The sequence below is a fragment of the Panthera leo genome, chromosome E3 (genome assembly GCF_018350215.1).
Source record: "Panthera leo isolate Ple1 chromosome E3, P.leo_Ple1_pat1.1, whole genome shotgun sequence".
NCBI lineage: Eukaryota > Metazoa > Chordata > Mammalia > Carnivora > Felidae > Panthera > Panthera leo.
In genome coordinates, this window is record NC_056694.1 from 1,474,373 (window position 1) to 1,498,852 (window position 24,480).

Here is a 24,480-nt window from a genome sequence, read left to right on the forward strand (position 1 = left end):
TAGTTTGGGGGGGTTAAGGGCTTTACATGAAACAGATTTTATCTTTCTATCGCTTATTCTTGACCCACTTGATAGACCAGGGATTACAAAGTAAAACAAATCCTCCTGCTGCTGGCGTCCTTGACAATTTCCTCCCAAATCTCTCCCCATTTTCGCTTTTTGAACATCGATGACGTATCTGTGGCCTATTCATCTCGTTTACTTTTTCGTGTGAAATTCTTGATACTTAGAGATGTCTTTTCGTTCTCGTGGTTGCTTTCGGAACTCTTGACACGACCCCTGCACTTTTCGGTTTCCAACGGTTCCTATCCGCCTCCCGCAGAAGATTAACCGACGGGTTGCGTGCGTCCGGCTTACGGTTTACCTTTCCTCGGTTCAATGTGCCTTGGCCGCGTGACGTTAACTTTAAATGTTTTAGTCTTCAGCCGCGATGGGGTGAACACCACCGCCCTCCCGTCTTCTCCCGTCTTCTCCCTTCCCAAGAACTTCCATTAAATGTGTAAACTGTGCGCCACCGGGACCCACGGCATCTGCCCGGTCCTGTCTCCCGAACTCCTTGCGCGTTTTGGTCTTCTGGCCCCGTGGGTTCAGGTCTGGCCCTCAGGCCCTCTAGCTCCAGTTTAACCTGGGCTCCGGGACCGGGGACGCCCCGCAGCAAAACGTTCACAGATGACTTTCCTCTGCTCAAGGTCAGCTTGTTCACTCTTCCCATGAGAACTTTTTCTACCATCCGGGTTGCTACAAAACTTCTGCGTTTTACAAAATTGTGTGACGTTGCTTTTATTACTCACCAGGAAGGTGACTTTTGCTTTCACTGTGACTTTCACTGTGGAAAGGACAATCCTGACCAGGCGGCTCTGTGTGGCCTCCACACACCTTCCGACTTTGCTCTGCAGGGGGGGGGAAGCCGCGGGCACTCCCCTGAGAGCAAACGCAAGCCCTTCCTCTCCGTCCCAGAGACAGACGCTCAGCCTTGTGGGCATTGACCGGCCCCTCCCGCCACGGCCGCTGCACCTGCTGCACCTGTCCCAGGGCGCAGACAACAGGTGCCCTGCCCCTCCCTGCGGCTGCCCCTCCAGCCCTTTCCCTGCGGCTGCACTTCTTGGCTCAGCCCCGCACGCCCCTGCTATTTCCACTGCTGAGGGCCGGCTCCCTCCCGTGAAGGGGCTTGGCTTTTCGCTGCAGTTCTGTTCGGCCCAAATTTAGGTTTGCCTTTTTTGGCTTTCATTCTTCTTGGTACTTTTGGACACCTTCCAGGAAGCAAGGAAGAAATGCTGACTTATGCTATAGTGTTCAAAGCAAAATAGGCCCTTTTAACTTGTAAGCTTGACTCATAACTGCTTCCCACTCGACCCCCTCCCGCCCACTACAGCCCGCACATGCCGAGGCCCCCGGAGCTGCCAGAGCCTGCCCTCCGAGCGCCCGCACCTGCCAGCCCCCAGCCTAGGGCAGTGGCCGGCTCCCCAGACACACGACAGGGGTCTGCAGCTCAGTCCCCACCGCCACCCGCCCCCCGGACCCCGTCAGACCCACCTCAGAGGCCGCCCCCTCCAGCAGTCCTCCCAAACCGGGAGTGGTGGCCCCCGCCCATATTCAACCATGTAATTCTAAGACACGTGTGTGTGACTGTTTTCCCGCCGGCCTGGGAACTCCTGAAGGTGCGTATACCTCCGCTCACCTCTTAACCCAATTCCCAGCTCAGACGCGGCACGCCGGGGATGGTCCAGGCCCGCAGGCAGGGGCACAAGAGCGTGTGGGTGGCCAGTATGCCAGTCCACGCCTGACGCTCCCCTGGCATGCATGGTTGAGTGCCGTACAGCCTTGGGGACAGCGTGCGGGCCAGGCCTCCGCCGGGACGGCAGCTCCGGGCCGGCGAGCGGAGGCAGGGTGAACACACGGGAAAGCACGCCGTCCAAGGAGAACACAGTCCGGCGTTTGCCCACCACCACCCGATTTCAGAAAGTAAACAGATCGGTATCAATAAGAGGAAACCAGTCGGGCTCTGAAAGGGGTTGCCGGACGACGAACGTCAACGGCACTCCCGTGGGCGCCTCGGGGAACAGCCCTCCACCCCCCGCCTGCCTGTGAGCCCTGCTGGCTCCAAGGCCACGGCCTCTCCGCCGGGGCCCCTCTGCCCCGTTCACGTGGGAGGGTGGTAAGAGGTGCTGGCACCAGCCGGGTCACACACAGGTTCAACCTCCATCTCCTCATCGGTCGAGTGGGGGCGATGCCTCCTGTTCTGGAGGTCTGAGCAGGAAGTGGGCCGCCCGAGAGGAAAATGCCCATCCGGGGACCCAGCGCCCGCCACAGCCGAAGCCCCGTCCCGGCGGCACCCCAGGGCCCCACCCTTCCCCACCCTCAGGCCCGGCCCTGGCTCTCCCGGGGGCACAAGCGTTCATCCTTTGTCTTTCAGCCAACAGGCGAAGCCACGCTGCTCTGACCCGGGCCCGGAAGAAGGGGCAATTGGAGATGCGTTAACACTGCAGTCTGCAAACACCTATTTCGTGCCTCACTGAGAAGAGTCTGCATTTGTAGCTTAAGACAAAGGAACACAGAGCTAACTGGATCGTCTCTTCTAAGAGATTTGCCAAACGACAAAACCCCGAGGGCCGTTCCGGAGGGCCGTTCCGTGAGCCGCCCTGCACACGGGGCTCGGAAGGGAGGCGCCCCAGAGGGGGTGTCTGCAGGTGCAGCACGTGGCTCTGAGCCACGCGCCCACGATGAGGACGAGGCCCCGGGCCTGCCACCGCCCAAGGGAGCCCCTCCGCACAGGCCGCGCTTCATCGCCACACCGGCCTCCCCCAGAGAGGCTCTTCTGCGTCTCCGACCTCTGAAGCCAACGCACACATTTACGTTCCTTCCTTCGGCTCGCCGTCCACATCAAGAGGCAGAATTAGCAGCAGGGCCGGCTCCAGACGACTCAAACGCCCAGGGAGCCCGGCCGCGGCAGGCTGTGCTCACACCCTGGGACTGGTGGGCGCCCCTGGGGAAGCCCGATGTGCCCGTCTCGCAGCCACCGAGGGGCACGGGTCAGCCACGCTCGGTCCACGGCCCCGAGGCTGCTGCTTCTGGTTCTGCGGGCGAGCACGCTGAGGCCCAGGAGGTAAATGTTCCTGGCTTTTTCACAGCAAACCTGGAGCCCAAAGAGCATGGGGACCTGGAGGCGGGCCGCTGAGCGCCGGGGTACCGAAGGTCCCACCGTCCCCAGCCCACAGACATAGCCTACGACTCACCCAGAAGCAAAGGACGGCACGTGGCAGAGCCTTCGTTCCCTCTACGCTCAAGCCACAGGCTGCGTGAGGAACACGTCGGCCTGCACAGAGCCCGCCTGTCTTAAATGCTTTATTTTTAAGAGAGAAAGACAGAGTGCGAGCTGGGGAGGGGCAGAGAGAGAGGGAGACACAGACTCCGAAGCAGGGTCCAGACTCTGAGCCGTCCGCACAGAGCCCGACACGGGGCTCGAACCCACGAGCCGTGAGATCACGACACGAGCCGAAGCTGGACGCTCAACTGGCTGAGGCACCCGGGCGCCCCAGAGCCCGCCTGTCTTTACGCAAGGCACCGGGGACACCAACATTCTCCAGGAGGCGGAGCGGGCCCGGCTGGAGGCTGGCCGACCTCTACCGTTCCGCCTTTTCTTTCCTTTCTCCGCTTCACACCATGGACGTGTGCTGCTTACTCAAACAGCAAGGAAACACTAAAAATATCCGTTTATTGGCCCAGAGCCCAGGCCAGCATCCACCAAGAAGCAGCCTTCCCAGTCGGGGCTTTGCTTTCGATAGCAAACCACAGCTCGTGGCCCACGTGCCCGCACACGCCCCACCCACAGGTCCTCGCCCTCCTCGAGGCACGAAGCGCACGTTTACCAATCCCTCGGGCTCCCACCCCGGGAACAGTGAGTTCCGGAGAGACCGCACCCCCCAGGCCGCCACAGCACCTGAGGGCCCTCGCAGGGACCGGCGGCGCTGAACCGTGTCCCCCGAACTACTGAGCGCGTTGAGGTGTCGCCACCGTCCCGCTCCGGGGTCCCGGCTTGCGTTCAGGCGGGGCTGGGCCCTCTGCCTCTTCACCGGCTGCAGGCCCTGAGCCCAAACCGCAGGGAGGGCGCCCGCTCAAGGCGCCACCAGCACAGTACTGCGTGCCAGCAGACACGTGCGGACGGCAGACAGCGGGGGGAAGTGCTGGAAGGAAAGGAAAGGCAGTCTCTGCAGCAGCAGGAAGTGCTGCCCTGCGGTCTCCGCTGGTCTGCCCGCAGCCAGGGCTGTGGGGGCCTGGGCTCCCGGGAAGCACCCGCCCACCGCCCAGGGGACCGGGCCTCCTCGGGGCCCAGTTACAGACACCTGGGAGCCAGGCCCCCACTCCAGCACGGATCGAGCCCAGGAAGCGGGGCTCACACCTGCTTGAAGTGTCCCCTAAACCAGGCGTCAGAACATTCCTGGCGTAAAGGCCCAGCGGGCAGCACCCGCCAGTGCCACGGTGCACGGGCGGCCACGGGCCACGGGCACGCAGACAGGAACCTCCGCCTTGTGGTTAAGCACGTGTGCTTAGAGACCGCAGCGGGCTGCTCTCCTGCCCCTGACCTGGCCAGCCCCCTCCCTGTTGACAAGGGGACAAACCAGCCGGGACAGACGCCCGAGAGCTGAAGGGCGCACCGCCTGCGGGACACCTACCCGACAGCCCCACGGCCGGCCGGCCGCTCTCCCCACCGCACGAGCGGGAGCGGGGGTGCTGCTCGCCACCCCCAGAGTGAGAGGGCGGCTAGCTCTCCGGACTGCGTCCCCGGGTGGGGGCGGCCCAGCCCAGCGCGTCCAGCACCGAGCGAGGCCGGGGGGGTGGGGGTGGGCGGGGGCAGCTTCTCACTGGTGCCAGCCGGGTATGGCGGCCGGGGGTGAGGTAGCACGGCAGGCTGGGGCGCTTCCTGCCCACGAGAGGGGCCGGTGGCAACGGGCAGAAGTGCCAGTTTCCAACACGCGGCCGAGCCTGGGCAGCAGCCAAAGCGGCCGGCTGCGCCGGGAACCGGGACCCTCGTTCCCGACAAAGCACAGATGCGCGAGTCCTACGGGTTCCGTGGGAAGGCCACGCCTCGCTCTGTTCACGGCGCAAGCGCGCCACGTGAGAACCGGTGTCGCCGTGGTGCCGAGGCCCCGGAGCTCCAGCACAGCCCGCGGCGTGCCCCGCGCCCACCTCCACGCATGCGCACGCGGACGTGAGACGCGTTCTTCTGGGTCACGTTCCTCCGTCTCCCCGTTACCGGATTCCCAGGCTGCCGGTGAGTGCCGGCGTTTCCGAGTGCGCGGGTGGGGAAGGGGCCGTACAATTCACCTGCTGTCAAGGGTGCCGCTGACAGGCCAGTGACAGACCGGTGACCAGGTCGCGACGGGGAGCAAAACCTCCCGAAGGTCAACAAACCAGCCGTGTGTCTACGTGTTCCGTCTCCGTAAAGCCCACGCCCCGTGGCAGGAGCGGCACCTGCCCCCGCACGGGGTGGGGGTGGCTCCCGGGACCTGTGTCCGCAGGACCACCCCCACCCCCCAGCAACCTCCGAGCCCCAGACGGCCGAGAAGCGACGACCCAAGGGAAGGCTCCGGTGGAAGGGGCGCCCTAACTGCCCCCGCCCCGTGGTGGGCCGGTCGTGGGACGACTCTGGGCCTGAACGTTAACCGAGTCCACACGGGTGGGAAGTTGCACCTGCTGAGAAACCACACCACTACCCTGGGCGCAGCTGGACGCAGACACGCGCCGCCTGTCCACCCGGGTTCGAGGAGGGGAGCGCTCCGGGTGGGGGAGCGCCACGTGGCGGGAACAGCTCGCATGAAGTCACAGAGGCATCGAGGACACGGAGACGTGGGAGATCAACCACAAAGATCCTAACGTCAGGGATCCCGCTCACCGAAGTCAGGAAGACAAGCACAAGCTGGAGCCACCCCGGACGGGACGTCCGCGTGGACCCCGCGCGGTCCGAACTCCACACCGGCAACTGGCCACCAAACCCCGTCAGAGTCAGGTGTGGGAAGAAGGGGAGAAGCGGGCAGGTCTGTGGTGTGGAGGAGAGAGGAGGACACGGGACAGGACATGGTCTCAGAAGGCCACACCACTTCTAAAAGCCGCTGCTCCTCGTACGAGGAACCTGTAGGTGTTAGTGGAATATTTATAGAGACGTGAAAATCCCCTTACCAAGACGGAGATTAATACAACAAAGGTCGCTAGCCCCCCAAAAGGGATCAGAAACCTACTACCTACCCAAGTTCCCAGAGACCAAGACTCACGTCCCAAGCCCTCCCTAGGGCAAATCCGCCCAGGCTGCCTCGGGTGCTCCCCGGCCCCCACCCTGGCAGAGACTGCGGGCCAGGTCCGTGGGTTGCTTAGCATCCGGCAGCCAGGATGAGACCTGGGGCCACAGTCAGGAGATAGAGGTCCCATCACCACAGCAACGGCAGCAGGGAAGGCCCCCCGACCAGGCCTGGGCACAAAGTGTAAGTTGACCCCAGCCCCGGACGATCAGATGAAGGCCCCGGCGTGAAGCCACCCCTCAGACCACAAACTGTGGTTTCTTGCATGTGTCCCCGCACATCTGTGTGTCATGGGAGGCTCTAAACCAAAAACACTCTCCCCGGCACCTTCTGGAAGAAATGCCCCGTGCTCTCAGGAGGCCAGGTGCACAACAGGCTGGGGTGAACAGCTGGGCCACGGGACCCTGCGGCCAGGGCCGCCGCTGGGAAAGTGGAAGGCTGGGAAGCACGAGGCAGGCCCGGTGGCCATCCCGGCTCACCGTCTTCAGGGAGTCCGGGACACGGCACAGCCGGGGCAGGGGAGGCAGACCCAGGAGGGCGGGGAGACCGCGGCAGCCAGACTCCACACTGCAGGGAGCGTGCAGGGGGCCCCCACAAGCGCGCAGCAGAACCCTGACCGGCGTATACAGGAGAGGAAAGACCCCAGATCGAGGACTGAACCATCGCAAGGGACAAGAGGGAATTACCTGTCCAGCTGGGCTCCAAAGCGCCTAACTCCCAGGGTAGCAGGCAGAGCACCCAGGGAGGCCAAGACCCAGAGCTGGAGATAATTAGCCCTAGAACAAGTGCTGCCCTGGGTCAGCCTGGAATGTCATCAAAGTGCCACCTGGCAGATCGGGCCATTTCTAAGGACCTTTGCCACGTTCCTGAACGAAGGAAGCTGGAAGGATCTTCACAAGAACACACAGGCATCCAGCATCCACCCAACACCGGTGTTAGACTTGGCACAGAATGACTGTAAACAGTCAATATAACTGAACTCCACACTTTTAAATATAAGGCATAGACAAGGAGAGAAAAGGAAACCATAGGCAAACTTTTCAGGGTTGCAAACGGCAACATCTGAGCTAAAAATGCACGGGTCACTCCAGTGGAAGACTAGTCCAGGGAGCTTGGAGACACAGCAGCAGGAATGATTCAGGAGGAAAAGAGCACATGTGAGCCATGGGATACGTCCCAGCACCCAAAATGTGGGTAACCGGACGCGGCCCAAAGGAGGCCTTTCCGAAGGACGAGGACGGGAAGTCCACAGAGCTGAAGAACGCAAGAAAGCCCAAGCACAAGGAACAGAGGAAGGCACAAGAAGGACACAGAGGCACGTCGTCATCAAATTCCTCCAAGCAGTGATCGGTGATCACGAGACCACCAGAAAAGCCAAGTTACACGAGGACCCCGGGGCTGGCGACAGGGGCCTGATGGAAACAAGGCGAGTCAGAGGCGAGTGGGGAAAACCTCCTTCAAGTCCTGAGAGGAACAAACGTGCCAGTGAGACAGGAAGTAAAAGAAACCGCCCACCTTTAGCCAGACCAAAAGGGGGAGCAGAGTCCCCGCTACTGACCTTAGGAAGTAAGGACGGTAAGATACAGACCCCGGGAAGTGAGGACGGTAAGACGCCGACCCTGGGAAGCGAGGACGGTAAGAGAGCCCTAGGACGACTAGATGACTCAGACAAACTCCTAGAAACACACAAACTACCAAAACTGACTCAAGAAGAAATGGAAAATCTGAACAGGCCTGTGATGAGTAAGGAGGCTCAATGAGTAACTGAGGATCGCCCAACAAAGAAATTCCCAGGAACAGACGGCTTTACTGGTGAATGCTACCAAACACGTAAAGTAATTAACACAGAATTCCCAAAGTCTTCCAAGAAGCTGAAGAGGAAGAGGACAGAACGCTTCTCAGCTTATTTTATGAGGCCAACATAACCGTGATACCACAGCCAGAGAAGGCTAAGACCAATAATCCTTATGAACACAGGCCGAGAAGCTCTCAACAAGACAGCAGCTAACCAACCGGCAGCATCTCAAAGGGTCAGACACCACAACCAAGTGGGCTCTAAGCCAGGAATGCAAGAATGGTTCAACATAGAAAAATCAGTGAATGCAGCACACGCCGCATTAACAGAATGAAGGAAAAGCCACACGATCATCTCAACTGAGGCAAAAAACCAGTTGGCAAAAATCCAACGCCCTTTCGTTATAAAAATAATAAACTAGGAGTAGAAGGCAACTTCCCCAACCTGACAATGGGCATTCGCTAACACCCACAGCAAACATCATATGCTACGATGCAAGACCGAAGCTTCCCCATAAGATCAGGAACAAGGCAAGGATGCCCGCTCCCACCACTGCTATTCAACATTGCACTGGAGCTCCAGCCAGAGCAGTCGGGCAACAACAAGAAACAAAAGGCATCAAATCGAAAAGGAAAAAGTAAAGCTATCTCTATTCACAGATGACCAAGATCTCATAAATTGCAAACGCTACGGAACTGACAAAAACTGCTGGGGTTCAAAGAATTCGGCAAAGTGGCAGGAAACAGGACCAACGCACAAACACCAGCAGTGTATCTGCACGCTAGCAGTGAACAATCAACAAAAACGTTAAGAAAGCAATCCTATTCACAACAGCATCAAAGAGAATAAAAACTTATGAATAAGTTTAACCAAGGAAGAAAGACGTGCAAGCTGAAAACCATAAACACTGCTAATAGAGATCCCAGCAAACATAAATAAATAGAAAGACAGTCTGTGTTCATGGGCTGGAAAATTCAATGTTGTTAAGACGGCAATTCTCCTCAAAGTGATCCACAGATTCAACGCAATCCCTGTTAAAATCCTGTCTTTTTTTGCAGGAATTGGGAAGCTGATAGTAAAAATTATATGAGATTACAAAAGATCCCAACAGCCAAGTTAATTCTGAAAAAAGAAGAACAACGCTGGAAAATGCACATTTACCAGTTTCAAACCTTACCACAAGTGACAGGAACCAAAACAGTGTGGTACTGAGAAAGGACAGGCCTGTAAGTCAAGAGAACCGAGCCGGAATCCAGAAGGAAACCCAAGCATCTCTCTTTCGGTGAGGGAGAGAACAGTCCTGGGACCACCGGATGTCCACGCACAAAACAATGAAGGCAGACCCCAACCTCACACCATCTTCAAAAATCCAACTCAAGATGATTAAAACCTCAGTTAAAGAACTAAAACTACAGAACCCTTAGTAGGAAACACAGGGGTAAATCTTTGCGACCCTGAATGTGGCAACAGTTTCTTAGGCATGACCGAGAGCATCAATGACAAAAGAAAAAAATAGACAAAACGGATAAAATCCAAACCCTGTGTGCACCCAAGGACACGCTCGAGAGTCAGAAGACAATTGACAAATGACCCGATGAGAACCCAGTATACACGACGTAAGACGAACCGCGCAGAACTCGTGTTGCTCAACAAAAAGCCAGACGACCCAGTTTGAAAATGGGTAAAGGATCTGAACAGGCATTTTTCCGAAGAAAATACACAAATGGCCAACAAGCGTGGGAGGAACAGCTCCACGTCACTAGCCATTAGGCAGATGCAAACCCAAACGACAATGAGACGCACCTCACACCCACCAGGAAAACAACAAGCGTTACGTCTCCTCTCTCGTTCCTGATGTTGGTCACCTGCACCTTCCCTCCCTTCCTGCTGGTTAGTCTGGCTGAGACTCATCAATGTTGTTGATCTCTGAGAACCAGAGTGTGGTGTCGGGCACAGAACTCACCTCCGAGCATGAGACCTATGGGGCGGGGGCGGGGGGGGGGGACACCGACGAACACCGACAGGTAGAACTGTCAAAGGGATCGCTGCCCTGAACAGAAACAGACGAGAGCAGAGAACAGGACACGTGGCTCCCTGGCAGACCTGCCCAAGCGCCAGGCTCAGCAGACCAGCCTCCGACCTGCCTGTCTCCTCTGGTGACAAGGTCCCTCCCTCTTGGAGAGCAGGCCTGGCTTGCCACACTCACTCACAGCTCCAAAGAGTCATGAAACTTTAATGCTAATGGCACTCACGGCCGGCTCACTAGCGCAGCATAACCTTTAAATAGAGGCCACGTATTTCAGTTTCATTTGGGAAGACACGGTTTGATCCCAGGGCCTTACCCAGTTCCACAAAGCACTAGCCAGCAGGAAGAGCAGAGAAGTGTGCCCCCCTTGACACGATCCCAGTGAACCTGGCACCGCGGGGCGCCAGAGGAAGGATGCGTGCACCCCCAGGTCGGGGCACGGGAGGGTCCGCCTGGGCCACGGACCACAGGTGGTACTGACGGGACCAAGGCCCAGTGCATCCCAGGGACTCTCCCCAGAGCTCAGTCTGGGCAGGTACCTCAGGTGTCCCAGAGAAGAGACGACACTGAGGTCAGAGTGGGAATCCTGGTCAAAGGCCACCTTTCTGCTCGGTTCTGGGCCCATCACACATCCGGGAAGGTCCCTGTAGTGGCTGCTGCTTCTTGGGGAGGCGCGGGAGGGGCCGAAACAGACTGCCCTGGTTACGTTCCGTTCCGTCTGGAGGGACGCACCTGACCTGACAGGCCAGGCAGGCCACGGCAGCCACCGGTGGCTCTCCCGGGGAACTTCCTGGCAAGTACAGCTGGTCACCCGAGCTGGGACACGCCTGCACCCCAGAGAAAAGAAGCCCCACCGGAAGGCGTGTGCAAGCGGGACTTCACGCTACAGCGCCATTCCCTACGCCAGCACGTTTGCTAAGAAGATTCTAGGGACCCCTGCAGCCCACCCACCCAGGGAACAGGCTGTGGGAGCGTCCTGGGGTGGGAGAGACCAGCCAGGCGGCCTGGCAGCAGGTGACAGGCTCGTGGTGAGCGGAGGCAGGAAGGCCCAAGAGGCAGACCTGGAGAAATCCAGGGTGTTAGCAGGAAAAAACCCGAAAGAAAGCTGAAAGTCACCCGGGTCTGGAGGCAGTCTGGGCAACGTGCACCACCTGGGTGCAGAGGGGCGCCAGCAGCCCAGCATGGCCTCTGCCACCCCAGACCCAGCCGCACACGGTGGGCAGCCCATCCTGGGAACACGTGGGAGGTGTCCACGTGCTTCCGTGGGTCTAGGGGCTGGCTGAGGCTGTGAGGCCGCCTCCTCCGGGAGAGCAGCCGTTGAGATGGGGGGTGGGGGTGTTAGAAAGTCCAGGAAAATCCCATGAGGGCAAACCCCCTCCAGAAAACGCGTGCACGGAGCAGACACGTGGCCGCGGTTCTGCGGGCTCTGGACCCCTCGACGTCGCCACGGGCGACCTCGGCGATGTTGAAGAGGAAAAGGCTTTGCTACAGAACGCCTTCCACTGAGGCCGCTCTGCCAGGTGGGGCTTACCGTGGGCCCCAGGACACCCGAGTTCCCACACTCCCCAGTCGGGAAGGCACAAGACAAGTCTGGCTCCGGAGGAGCAGGGCCGCCGTGGCCGTCGTGCGAGCTTCCCCCGTGGGCCGTGGACCCGGGGGCCCCTCCACGGTGAAGGAAGCACTGGCCAGACCCTGGCTGTCGCAGAGCCCAGGCTGCCCGAGCCTCCGCAAAGGACGGTGGGTGCCAAGGGCAGGACCACGTCTGCCCGGCTCCCCAGGAACACACCTGCAAGGCGTGCGGCAAATGCTCGGAGAGGAACCACAGCAGCTAGTGAGGATGCGGCAGACTCACTGACACGGTCAGGAGCGAAATCGCTCAATGCGGACACGACAGGAACTGCCAGCTGAGAAGGACCTGAGCCACAGAAGGCCACTGCCGAGGCTCGAGACGTTCAAACGATACAAAAACGTCTTACTTAGAACCGGGCCAAGCGTGAGAAGGTCTGTCGCGGAGGACGCCCCCGCTGGAAGGGGCCGCGTGGCTTTTAAAGATAAATAACCAATTTCCATGTGTGGCTGTGAGAGACCCTCACCGTGCCTCAGCTTTGTGGGCTGGGGCTGCGGGGCCTTCCCTTTCCTCTGGGGGAGCGCCGGCCTTCTCCGGCGTCCCTGACCCCGCAAGGGGCCCGGTGGGCCTCGTGGTGAACCTGGGCCGCCAGCTGGGCGAACAGCAACGTGCGAGTGATGGAAACGATAAACCAAACTCAAGAGAAGGCCGGGAGGCCAGAGGCTGTGAACCGGAAGTCGGCGGCACAGAGCGTCAGCAGCGCCGGGCAGGGGACTCCGCCGGGAGGCCCGACCCGCGACCTCCACCCTCACGCGGGACAGAAGACACGAGGGTATCTAAGACAACACTGACGAGGGAAATAACCGAAGGGTCAGCCCTTCCACAGGCTGGGGCTCTGGGCACTTTGACAGCATGTCTCCGTGGTCCAGACAGGAACGGGCTGAAGCGTTCCCTCTGCACTGGGGAGTTTCCTTGTCCTTTTGGGAACGATCCGATTAAGAGCCAGAAATAACAGAAGCATTTATTTCCTAGGCTAGGAGACCATCTTCTCGGACCCCTGTCCCCAAAACACAGACGGATCCCCATGAGGTGATAAATCACCAACCTCGTTAGGTCTTTGCAAGCTGGAGGAACCAAAAAGACCGGGCCCCGCTCGGGGAGAGGGGCCCCCGCTCGGGGAGAGGGGGCGGGCGGGGCGCAAGCTGCCTCCCCCCACGTCCACATCCCGTCACTCGGCAAATCCTTTACAACTAAGTCCAGGGCCCGGCCCCGTGGCACCGCGGCGTCCATGCGGGCCGGCTGGCGCGAGCAGGCCTCACGGTGCCCACAGGCCTGCGGCCCGGCCGCCACTGCACCTGTCCCCTCATCTGAGTCATGGAGACGACCCCGGCACCAGGGTCTGCCGTGAGGGCTAAGAGGGATGGTCCGGGTACAGCCGCGAGCACAGCCCGGCACACGGGAGCGCTCGGAGTTCAGTGGCTGCGGCGTGACAGAAAACGGGCCCACAACAAGGATGACAGCCATGGTGACGGCCACAGGCCCACAAGTGAACGTGGAATGGGAACGTGACGTGTCTCTATGAAGGGGAAGCAGAGGACGTTTAACTCGAGCTGAGGGAGGACTCGGCCCTGCGGGACAGAAAACACATTCCAGGGGGCGGGAGCGGCACAGGGCGACGGGAAGGTGAAGGAAGCCGCATGCGGGGGCCTAAGTGGAAGACGCGTGCGGAGAGTCAGAAGGGCGCCCAGAAGCGGGACTCAGATACTCGCGGGACCTGACAAATACGGTGTCGGGACACAGACGTGTTTAAAGTTGTCCAGCCCGGGGTGCGTGACCCCTTCTCTCCCTCAGGAGCCTCATCCGAGGACAGGACTGCGGCGGCCAAGGGCGGACAGCCTCGAGCTGGCCCCTACCGGGGCCCAGTGTGGAGCAGCACCGTGGGGAGGAGGGGACCCAGGGCTGGACTCTGGACGCCCACACGCTAGGCCTCGGGGGGACAGACGAGCCAGTGTGGCACGGGCAGAGGGCCCCACGCCCACATGCCGCCCTGCCCCCAGGCAGCCCTCGGGGCGTGGCGGCCAGCTCCGCATCCCTCACTCACCCAGAGCCCTCCGGCCCTGAAACGCCTGTTGGGGACTCTGCTCTTGGGGGTGGCCCTGTGCCCCCCAGGTCAGCTCGACACTAAATTCTAAAGAGGCTTCGTCGAGCCCTTCTCCCAAAACCAACTCCCCGGCTCCCATCTAGCTGGCCCAGGCGCTCGCCCCCGGGGAGCCAGCACCCAGCAGCGAATCTGGGCAGCTGCCGGGCAACGCGCCGGCAAGGTGCGCTGGCCATGGCGTGGGTGGGGGGCCCGACACAGCCACTCCCAGGGCGTCCGACGGCCCTTCAGTCTGTGCTAACGTGGGTCAGCGCGGTCAGGGACACGAGGGACAGGAGTCCCGGAGGCCCAGGCAGAGGCGTGCGGTGGCCGCAAAGTCACTGGAGCTGGAACCCGCCGGAACCCAGGCCTCTGCCCCCTGAAGAGTAAGGCCAGGCGCCAACGGGGCCACGCCACAGGGCTCTGGGAGCTCACGTCTGCACAGCTGTCAGAACGGCGCCCGGCTGGCCGTCAGGCCGCGTAAGCGTGCGTCAATAAACCACCACGATCACCCCGGTGCTCGGGACACTCAGGACCCACCCGGCTGCAGACGCCAGACCCAAATCAACCTCACGACCTGCTCGCAGACTCGGGGTGCTCGCTCCAGGCCACGCACTGGACACACAAAGACGATGAGGACGTCGCTTTGACACGGAGAAGACAACGCGGCCACCAAGCACCACCGGCCAGCCAGCGGATCTGCCCTCCTGCAGCGAAGGCCTGTCTCCTCCATGGCTCTGCCGAGGAAGCAGGACAGCCAGGGGGACGTGGCGGGGGACACGGCCGGGGACACGGCCAGAGGGACACGGCCAGGAGGAGGACACAGCCGAGGGGACACGGCCAGCAGCTGGCATAAAGCTGCAGAAGCAGCAAACACCGGGAGATGCCGGGAGTGAGTGGAGGCGGGCAGGACCAGGCCCCGGGACACGCACAGAACGGTCCAGACCATCCCGGTCGGCTCAGAGCAGATGGCCAGGCAAGTGCAGCAGGTCAAGCCCGGGTCAGGCTGGGGACACAGCCGCCTGCGAGAGACTGACTCAGACGGTGGCTCAGGAAGGCGAGCTCCCTGCAGCCTCCAGGGCCGGGTCCCCCCTCCCCCCCGCCCCTCCTACAGCTCCTGGAGCCTGCCGTCTCGGGCCCTGACGCCTCCCTCTATCATGCCGGGCCCCAGCGGCGGGACACAGACACTGCTCTGCGGGCACGGAGCCTTGCGAATGAACAGGCTGACCCAAACCCAAGACGGCCACCAGCCTCAGGGACACGGGTCCTGCTGGTCCCTGCAGCGATGTCCCCCATGAGCCTTCGTGACTCGCTCAGCACGGATGAAGTTCTCCCATCGAAGCGGGGGGGTCTCCCAACCCTGGCTTGGTCCCGTGGCAGCACGGATCCAGGACGTGGAATGAGTCACTGTCAGTCGGAGAACCAGGAGGTTCTTGTAATAATTTTCCGGAAGGCAGCCGGCAACGCTGGCAGGCTGCGATAAGGCCAGGTTCTCGGGCGGCAGGCACGTACGGATGCTGGCTGCCAGCACTGAACAATGGAAGCTCACACAACCCCTTCTGCCGATTTCCCGGCCCTCGATGCTGTTTTCACAGTGACAGACGCATCAGCAGGCACACGCGGGTGTGCGTGCCCCTCGCAGAGCTGAAAATCGGCTCTCACTGGCATCTCCCGTGATCCGCGCACCAGCCCCTCAGAGCCACAGCCAGCGAGCCTGGCGTCTCAGGATGAAAACCGCGGGCAGGGAGAAGCTCGGTGCGGGCTGAGAGGGCCGCATGCTCGCTCGCAGATGCTGCCCTGCCCCAGTGGGACGCTGCCACACCTCGGAGCCCCCCGGGGAGTACCCGACCCGCCAGAGCCCTTCCCGGCTGACCCTGCGCAGGCCCAGAGGCTGGCAGCGGGAGCCCGCGGGAGCCATAGGGGGGAACGGTACTCAGGGCGGACGACTGCTTCGTTCCCAGAGTCGTGAAGGCGTCATTCCCCCTTAAATCGGAAAATCAATCTTCCCTCCTTGCTCCCTGGAGTATGTCAAATATTAGAGCGAGTTTTATAGTTATAATCAAAAACCTCATTTCTCCAGCCACCGCCGGCCGTATCTAATTAGGGTGAGGGATGTTAATGATACAACTGTGGCCCAGGACATCTTTCCTTGTGATATTAATTGCACTTAAAGAGAAAAGCCTGAATGATGCCATGCTTCCTAATTAGCACAGGTTTGCTAATTAATAACAGAAAGGCAAACTGTCTTTGTCTTGTCATCTGCAATTAGCTACAGATGTTTAAGTTTTTCTTTTTTCCTCTCTCCTTCCCTAAGTAGCAAGTCAACTTAGGGCCAGAAAACAGCAGGCTGGGAGAGGCGGCCCAGGAACCGGGCGTCCCTGACCCAGACGGACAGTGGCCACGGGTGCCCCCGGCCAGAGCCATCGCCAACACCGTCACCGAAACCGCACGAGGGCCGCGGAGCCAGACCCAGGGTCACCTCGATCCCCGTGTCACTGCGAGCTCCAGCCCCGGCCCCACGTGGGGCCTCACTCTTCCTCCCACGCCAACCAGAGGAGGTGGGCCCAGGGCCTGGGGAGGAGGCAGGGAGAGGAGAGGCTCGCAGGCCTGAGTGAGCACCTGGACCCACAGCGGCCCGGCCAGTGCCACGTCTGTTCTCCCTCCAAGTGGGAAGGAGAAGACAAACACGCGGGAAACAACTCAGATGACACAACGGAGGCAGAGAGTAAACCCACGTGAGTGACAGACGGGTCAACGATGAATGCCGGCCGCAGAGAACTCAGACACTCAGGGCACGGGACGCACCCACAGGGGCCCCCAAGGCGCAAAGACCAGCGGGGCCGACGTGCACTTTGAACAACACGTGTGTGACAGCAGGATGTGCTCCCGATGGGTGTAGCCGCCCTCCCTGGGGGCCCGGCTCCTGGGTGCTGGAGCGGCCTGGGAGGGCTCGAACCTGAGGCTCTGCGCGCCGGCCCCCGGGACACACACATGCCCGGGTGCTTTGCCGGCCGGCCTCGCCTCGGGAGCTCGGACCCCAGGGCCAGGCACCCGGCACCAGGCATCCACTGGCCCCTCGGACGCCCAAGTTTCTCTCCGGCTTTGCCCTCCCCAATCTTCCCATCCTACCCATGACTCCCTCACCCGCCTCCCAGGCCACCCTGCCATCTCTGACTCCTGGACTCGTGCTCTCCCTGCATCTACCTCTGCATGGCCAGTGGAACCACTGCCCACCATGCACCCCTGCAACTCTCCCTCACCCCCACCCGTCAGGGGCTCTGAGCACAGCCAGCCTCAGGCGGCTGCTTCCTGAGTGTTCCATTGCCCTGTGCTATGGCCGAGAGCAGTGCTAAGACAGGACACCCAGCGGCCAGGGGGACAACTGCAGGACGGACGAAACAAGTCCAAGGACGTGGCATGTCCCCTTGTGGGCCACTCTTATTTTGCAGGTGAAGGCCAGGTGACCCGCTCAAAGTCAGGGACCGACAAGATATGACACCACACTAGGAAGCCTGAGCTGCGCTGTGCGCCCCAGGGCCCACCCCAACTCCTCACCCCGCAGCCCCGATCCCAACTGGATGGCTTGCGTCCTGGGGTGGGGCAGTCCCAGCACACCTGTAAATGTGGCCTGTGGCCCTCCTGTGACCCTGGTGGCTAGGTCCCCACAGAGGCCAGACCGTGACCGCAGCAGCGCGACGGGCCTTGTGGCTTGTGTGGCACAAGGGCGCGGTCCGTCCCACAAGGTAAGGAAGCCGTTTGGTACTGGGCACCCAGGCCAGGGTCGGCGGTGCCTGCCCCCTGCCCCCACCCAGCTCTGCACGCAGCCCCGGGGGGCGGGGGTGCAGGGCAGACGGGGGGATGGTCCCAGGAGAACACGCGGAGAGGAAACCTGCCAAGTGGCTGGGGGGGCTCCGCAAGCTCAGCAGGGGAACGGGGGCTGTGGAGCCCGGCGGCCACCGCAGGGTGCGCACCCCAGGAGGTGGGGCCGCTGTGGGCCGGCCACTGGGGGACAGCCTGAGGACGACGTGGCCGTGGGCGCCAAGGCACGGATCGCCAGGCCGCGGGCCCTGCACCGCTCAGGAGGGTGTGCGAGTCTGCTCTATGTTGGATGGGTCACGACTTAGGGCACCAGGTGTGTGGTCGGCCCCGAGTCAGGGTGAACCAGGGGACGGCCCCACACCAGCCCGTCGCTGGGGACCCAGCACCCGGCTTCCAAGCCCCACCACACCCTTTCCGTTCCCACCGGTGTTTCTGACGACAGGAAGGGCCGTGGCCATCAGGGACCCCCAGGCTTGCACCTGACGTGATCTCCTCACACCCAAGGTCTAAGGCACCCCCACCCTGAGCTCCCTGTGGCCACAAAGACCACCACCGAGGGACTCACCATGTCTGCTCTCTGCTTCTGGCCTCCCAGCTCCTCCAGGGCCTGGGACAGCTGAGCCTTCAAGACAAGACAGAAAGCAGGGTCAGTGGGCCTCCCGCTGCCCATCTCCACCGCCCACGCTGCCTGCTGCGCACAGGGGCCCCGGGGGCGAGGAGGTGGCCCTACGTTCCCGCCGTTTGGAGGAGGTGACCGGGGGGCGGCCAGCAGACACCCGCAAGCGCACGCCCACACCTGCTGCCCAAAACAGCGATGCAGTTACACGCGTGGAGACGACCGGGGTGCGGTTTCCACGCCCCTGCAAGAGTGGGGCTGCAATCCACCTCCTCCTGGAAAGCTCACGTCCTGGAAGAAGCAATCAGGGGGACTTTCCCGACGGGACCGACATCCAGGAAAATCCGGGACGCCCCCCAACCAGCAGGACCGTCCCGGGGGCCCGGCCCGTACTGCCCCAGGGCAGAGAGGCGAAGGAGGTTCCCGACCGTGGGAGCCGATGGCGGTGCCCGGCCAGGTCCCAGGGACCCAGGCGGGAGCTCAGGGGTGGCCGCGCGGGCCTGGCCAGTCCAGCCGGCACGCTACGTCTCCACGGACGCCACCGTGGAACAGGGAGCAGACCAAACTCCAGAGCGGCCCCCCGGCGCCCAGAGCCGGGCCAGGCACACCGGGGCGCTGCTGGCTCACATGTGCGCCTAGTCTCGACGCCCACGAGCGTGGTCTGCGTGGCTTGTCCGTGGTCCTGCACCGACGCCTCCTGAGCAGCAAGAGGCCAGGAAACGCTCACGCGGGGAGAGAAAAAGGCCTCCGTCCTGCCCGGAAACAGCAAGCGCAGGTGTACTAAGGGAGTCGAGGGGCCGCTACTTGGACACCGCCAGCGAGAGGCTGAACCCACCTCCCTGAAGAAGCACCGGGCTTGCTGGGGACCCGGCAGCGGCCACAGGGTCTCTGCCACACCGCAGACCCTGTCCTTCCTGGAGCGGCAGGGGACACACAGCTGTCACTCCTGCCGTGACTCTCAGGACACTCTGGAGGGTCCCAGGACGCGGCTCCTGAGGCGCGAAGGGAGAGGCCGGCGGCACTGGGTCCTCAGGCCGCGGGAGACCCGCGTCTCTCGTGACGATGTCCGCGTGCGCCAACCCTTCCGAGGCCAGGGCTCCCGCTAAAAGCTCGTGGGTACTTTGTGCGCCCGCGCGAACCCAGAGCGACATTCTCAAGAGAACCGAGAACGGGGCGAGTGCGGGCGGCACAGAATCGTTGCCACGGCACGGCAGCCCCAAAACTCCAGCTACGAAACCCGGCTGAAAACCGAAAACGCACACCAGCATCAGGACCAAGCGCTTGGCCTGAGGCCCCGTCCCGTGGCGGGGAGGGTTAAAAACCAGGGAACCGCTCGGGAAGGTGATTTGGCTTTCCCCTCTCGCTCGGCGACCCAGCCCACGATGCGCTCCCAGGAAACCGAACCGTGCGCCCAGCTGATGGACGCAAAACCGCCCCTGCCGGCACCGCAGAGCTGAGATCCGAAACCACCGGCTGCCCCCCCCCACCTCCGGCAGGGGTGACCCAGCACGCTGTGGCGCAGCCGTGCACACAGAGGTGCGGCCGGCGGCCCCCGTGTGAGGTCAGCCGGGAGAGGCGGAGAGCGCAGGGCCGCGTCTGCCCGTGGCCACGCCGGGAGCCGGCCACAGGCCTGCACGCACGCTCGGCGAGCCAGCCACAGAAATGCAGTGGTGGCCACCGGGACGTCCAGGCCGCAGAGAGGGCCCCCCGGCCAGGTGGTGAGGCCAGAACTCCGCCGACGTGTGCGGGACACTTCACTACGGCCTCTGCGAGGACACAGGTGAGCCGAGGCCCGGACGCCAGGATGAACAGGCAGAGGCCGATCCACGATGCTCCGCGCTCCGCTCAAACCCCCAGCCGCCGCGTGAAGCGGACCCAGGCGGCGTGCTCCTCGGGCGTTCGTGTGACCCGGGCTATGAAACGGGGCTGCTATACGATAGAGAGCACGAGGGCTGCAGAGACCCCGAGAAACCAGAGTAACTGGCAGAAACCTGTCCGCAGGAGCGTCCACGCGGCGTCGGGAAACGAGCGCTCGCCTCACGTCCCTGAGGCAGACGAGCCTCGAAGCAGTTTCAGGAAAACTCGGGCCGCAGAGGGAGGCCGGGAGCCTCTCCCGCCCTCTGCCAGGCCGGGAAGCCAATGCCAGAGGGACTGGCCACGCTTCACGTGTCCCACAGACGCGACAGGACGGCGGGGGGCACCACCCCACGCTGCCGAGCCGGGGAGAAGGGAGGCGTCCAGAGACGCAGGGGCCGTCCCGCGCAGAGGGCGGGGGTGCAGAGGAGCGGCCCCGGCAGCCCACCGCCCCTGAGTGACGGGCTCCGATGACCCAGCGTGGGCCCCCGGTGAGACGCCTGCTGGACGGCGGCCGCTCTGCGAGCTCTCCCAGCAGGAAACGCGGGCCTTCCTAGCGCGCCGGCCACGAACAAAACAGCCGATGCCACACAGGCCTCCTCCAGTGCTTGGCGCCTCTTCCGCAGACCCCCCCCGCCAACAGCACACGTATGTGAACGTGCCCCCCCGCCCTCCCCAGAGCACGCTAAGGTGAAGCGGTGCGGTCAGCGACCAGGCCTAAGTCACGGTGGCCCACGCGGACAAGGCGCCCGTGTGGCATGCCGGCCGTGTCCACCCACCCCGCGGGAGGCCCGGCCCGGACACCACGATCCCCTGCACCTGCCGAGATCCCACCAGCTCCAACACGCCGGCCTTTCCGGAGGACTGAGAAGGGGACACGACACAGGCCGCTGGTCAAAGCCCATCCACTGGGCCTCAGCCGGTCACTCGTTCTGTGGTACTGTCCCTACAGGCGTCACCGCACCCGTGCAGGCACGTCCGGGGCAGCTGGGGAACACGGCTGGGAGCAGCACCGACCGAGGCGGCGGGCAGACACGATTCTGCCCGTGGGGTCCCGTCTTCACAGACGGCAGCTGCTTGCTGGGCCGGCCTGTCCGGCAGCACCGGCCTGGCCCTGCGGTGACTCCGGCCGCATCCCTGACACTTGTGCTAGAGCCGGGCTGTCCCCTGAGCAGCAGAGCGCCACCCGGCCACCCACACGCCCCCTGGGCTGTTCCACTCACAACACCCGAGGAGCTGAGGCCACACAGAGGGCCGGGCTCACGGCCCAGGAGAGGAGGACGTGCACCCGGTGCGCCTGAAGCCCCTGCACAGGTGCATGAGGGCTGGGGGCCGGGGAGCAGTGGTCACTGCCCGTGTTCTGGACGGAGTCCAAGCGGGGCACACACACTGCAGTTTCTGGCCAGGCTCCCAGGAGGGGCAGCTTCCTCCCTGCAGCCGGCGTTCACACTCTGGGGACCTGGGGGGGGAGGGGGGGTGGGGGGGTGGGTGCTGCAGGAGTACGCGTGTGTCCTCCACAGGCAGGACCACGTGCCTTGCACGGGAGTCAGGTGTCACTCCTGTGACCCTGCCGGCCCCTGGCCCGCCCGTGACCAGTGACCTCACACTGGTGCTCGTCCTCCACGCCGGGGGGGTCCTGAGGTGATGGCAAGAGGGGGGCTCTGCAGGCACGGAGCTGGCAGGGGGCTAAGAAGGGAGGCGGGGGCCAGGGAGCAGCAGGCTGGTCCACAGGGCCGGTCGCAGTGACAAGGCTGGAGGCACCACCTGCGGGGAACAGACGCCCGCAGCAGCCGCGGGAGGCCTCGGACCCTGGAGCTGCAGCCCAGCCGACCGGGGGTCTGCAAATCAGAGGGGCTGGCGGGAGTGCCCGTGAGTGGAGGCAGCACGCCCGGGAGCACGCGTGAGGGGGACGGGGCGTGCGGAGAGGCCGGGGTGGCCACAGAGCCGCGTCAGCCCAGCAGCTCACACGGCACTTCCCGGTTCGGGGACACGTCCTCCGGCCGGGCCCCCGGGTGGCCGCTGCACTCAGACTCGTGCCCCAGGCCCACGCGCCACTTGTGACAGGCAGAGGCTGCACCAAGACCTCGCGTCGCTATTTTTACCCAGAGGTGAGAAGCTGCTGTGTATGAAGAGCCAGCGCCCTGCCAGCGCGGGAGCCCGGGCACGGCCGAGGGGCAGTCCCCGCAGGCCGCGACAGGCTGCCGCAGCTGGCCGACCAAGCCGGGAGGACGCGAGGACACCTGGCCAGGAGGAGGGGAAGTCAGAGCCCACGGAGGGGGCACGCCCAAAGTCGCAGGGCACGTGCAGGGAAGGAGCCGGAGGCCTCGGGCCGCCGGCCCCTCTGCTCCGCCGCACTTGCGGGTCCGCGGGCCCCGCCGGGTGCAGGACCCAGACCCACTCGTGCTTTCTGCCCAGCAGAGGCCGCGAGGGGCGAGCAGAGCCGCCCGCACCCCCAGCGTGGACGGCGGCCACAAAACAGACCCGCGGGCACCTTAAGCGGGCAGCCTGCTCACAGGGCCAGGTGACGGCCCGAAGCCAGCCGGCCGCGGCTGCCGCAGCCCGGCAGGTAGAGGCGTCCACGCCACCGAGGCCAGCCCTGTGACCCGGGCGGCCAGCGCCTCTCCCAGCCCCAGAGCACGCCCAGCCCTGTGAGGCGCTCCGTGGAGAAGCCCGGGACCCCGTGCAGGGCTCGGTCCCTCCCGTGTGGCAGCCCCGGGGGCTCACGCTGGGGCAGGGCTCTCAGCGTGGCCAGGGACCGGAGCTGCCCCGTCACCCGGGAGCTCGCCACAGGTACAGCGTTTCAGCCCAGCACCCCCCACACCTCTGAGGAAGGGGCCCACAGCCATCCCAACGTGCACCGAGTTTGAGAACCGCTGCCACAGGTTTAATCTGGAGCGAGACAACCAGAGGCCAGTCCCAAAGGTGCTGCATCCCCACAATGAGCCAGGAGAAGCACTGGGCTGGGACGCCAGCAAGGTGGCCGGACAGGGGTCTCCAGCTGTCGCCCCACAGACGGTGGACTGAGAGAACTCTCCATTGGTGAGGACGGAAAAGATGACCAAAGCTAAGCCGGTGTCTTGAAAAAATAACCAAAACGGACAAACATTTAGTGAAACTCAGTTAAAAATAAGTCTGACAGACTTAAACCAGAAACAAGGGAGGACGTGTTAACGAGAGACCACTCGAAGGTGCCGAGTCGTTAAGAGATTACCAGATACAATTACCAACAAAGCAAACGATCAGAAAGAAACAAATGAACTCCTAGAAACGCACAAGCTCTGGAGGATAAACCACAAAGAAACAGAAGATACAAACAGAACAATAACAAGAAGGCTGAATCAGTAATAAAAAAAAATCTCCCAACAAAGAAAGGCCCGAGACCAGTTCAAGAATTATTACCAATCCTTCTCAAACTCCTCCAAAACTACGGAAGAGAAAAGAACACTTCCAAACTCATCTTACGAGGCCAAGATTAGCCCGAGGCAAAGCCAGACAAGGACGCTACAAGAAAACCACAGGCCGGTATCCTGATGAACCCAGATGCAGAAATCCTCAACAAAGTACTAGAAAACCACACTCCACAGCACGTTAAAAGGATGACATACCGTGACCAAGTGGGATTTATCCCTGGGATGCAAAGACGGCTCAACATCCACAAATCAAGCGACGGCACGCAACATATTAACAGAACGTAGCATAAAAATCATACGATCGTTTCAACAGATACAAAGAAAACACCTGACAAAAATCAACACGCTTTCACGATAACAATTAATTAGGTACCACCCACCGTCTCCATGCTTACTCAACACAGTACTCGAAGTCCTGGCCACAGCAATCAGACAAGAAAAAGAAACAGACGTCCCAGTCAGCAAGGAACAAGTAAAACTGTCCCTGCAGGTGACATGACCGTACATGCGGGAAATGAGACGCCACCAGAAAACTGTTAGAGGTAACCAACGAATTCAGTAGAGTCACGGGATTCGTAACTCACGTCGCAAAAGTCAGATGCGTTTCTATAGGCTGACAGCGAACAATCTGAACAAGGAAACAATTCTACTGCATCAGCATCAAAAAAGCAATAAAATACCCAGAAATAAATCTAAGGGAGGAGGTGAAAGACCTATAGACTGAAAACTGTAAAACACTGACCAAAGAAACCGAACAAAACACAAACAAATACAAAGTCATTCCACACTCACGGACTGGAAGACCTAATACTGTTAAAACGTCCACATTACCTGGGGCGCCTGGGTGGCTCAGCCGGTTAAGCAGTCAACTGCTGCTTTCGGCTCAGGTCGTGATCTCCCGGTTTGTGAATTCGAGGCCCACATCAGGCTCTGCACTGACAGCAGGGAGCCTGCCTGGGATGCTCT

At 62.0% G+C, this 24,480-nt stretch overlaps 1 protein-coding gene across 5 annotated transcripts in view; it reads right to left on the reverse strand.

Annotated features, from left to right (window-relative positions):
- MAD1L1 (mitotic arrest deficient 1 like 1) overlaps window positions 1–24,480 on the reverse strand; it is a 317,511-nt gene that overhangs the window by 117,765 nt on the left and 175,266 nt on the right. For 4 of the 5 annotated variants that reach the window (XM_042921292.1, XM_042921290.1, XM_042921294.1 and 1 more), the window contains one exon: window positions 18,200–18,256. The exons of the other annotated variant lie outside the window; for it this stretch is intronic. In XM_042921292.1, the coding sequence (XP_042777226.1) occupies window positions 18,200–18,256 (57 nt within the window). The remainder of the gene's footprint in view (window positions 1–18,199; window positions 18,257–24,480) is intronic. 5 annotated transcript variants of the gene reach the window in all.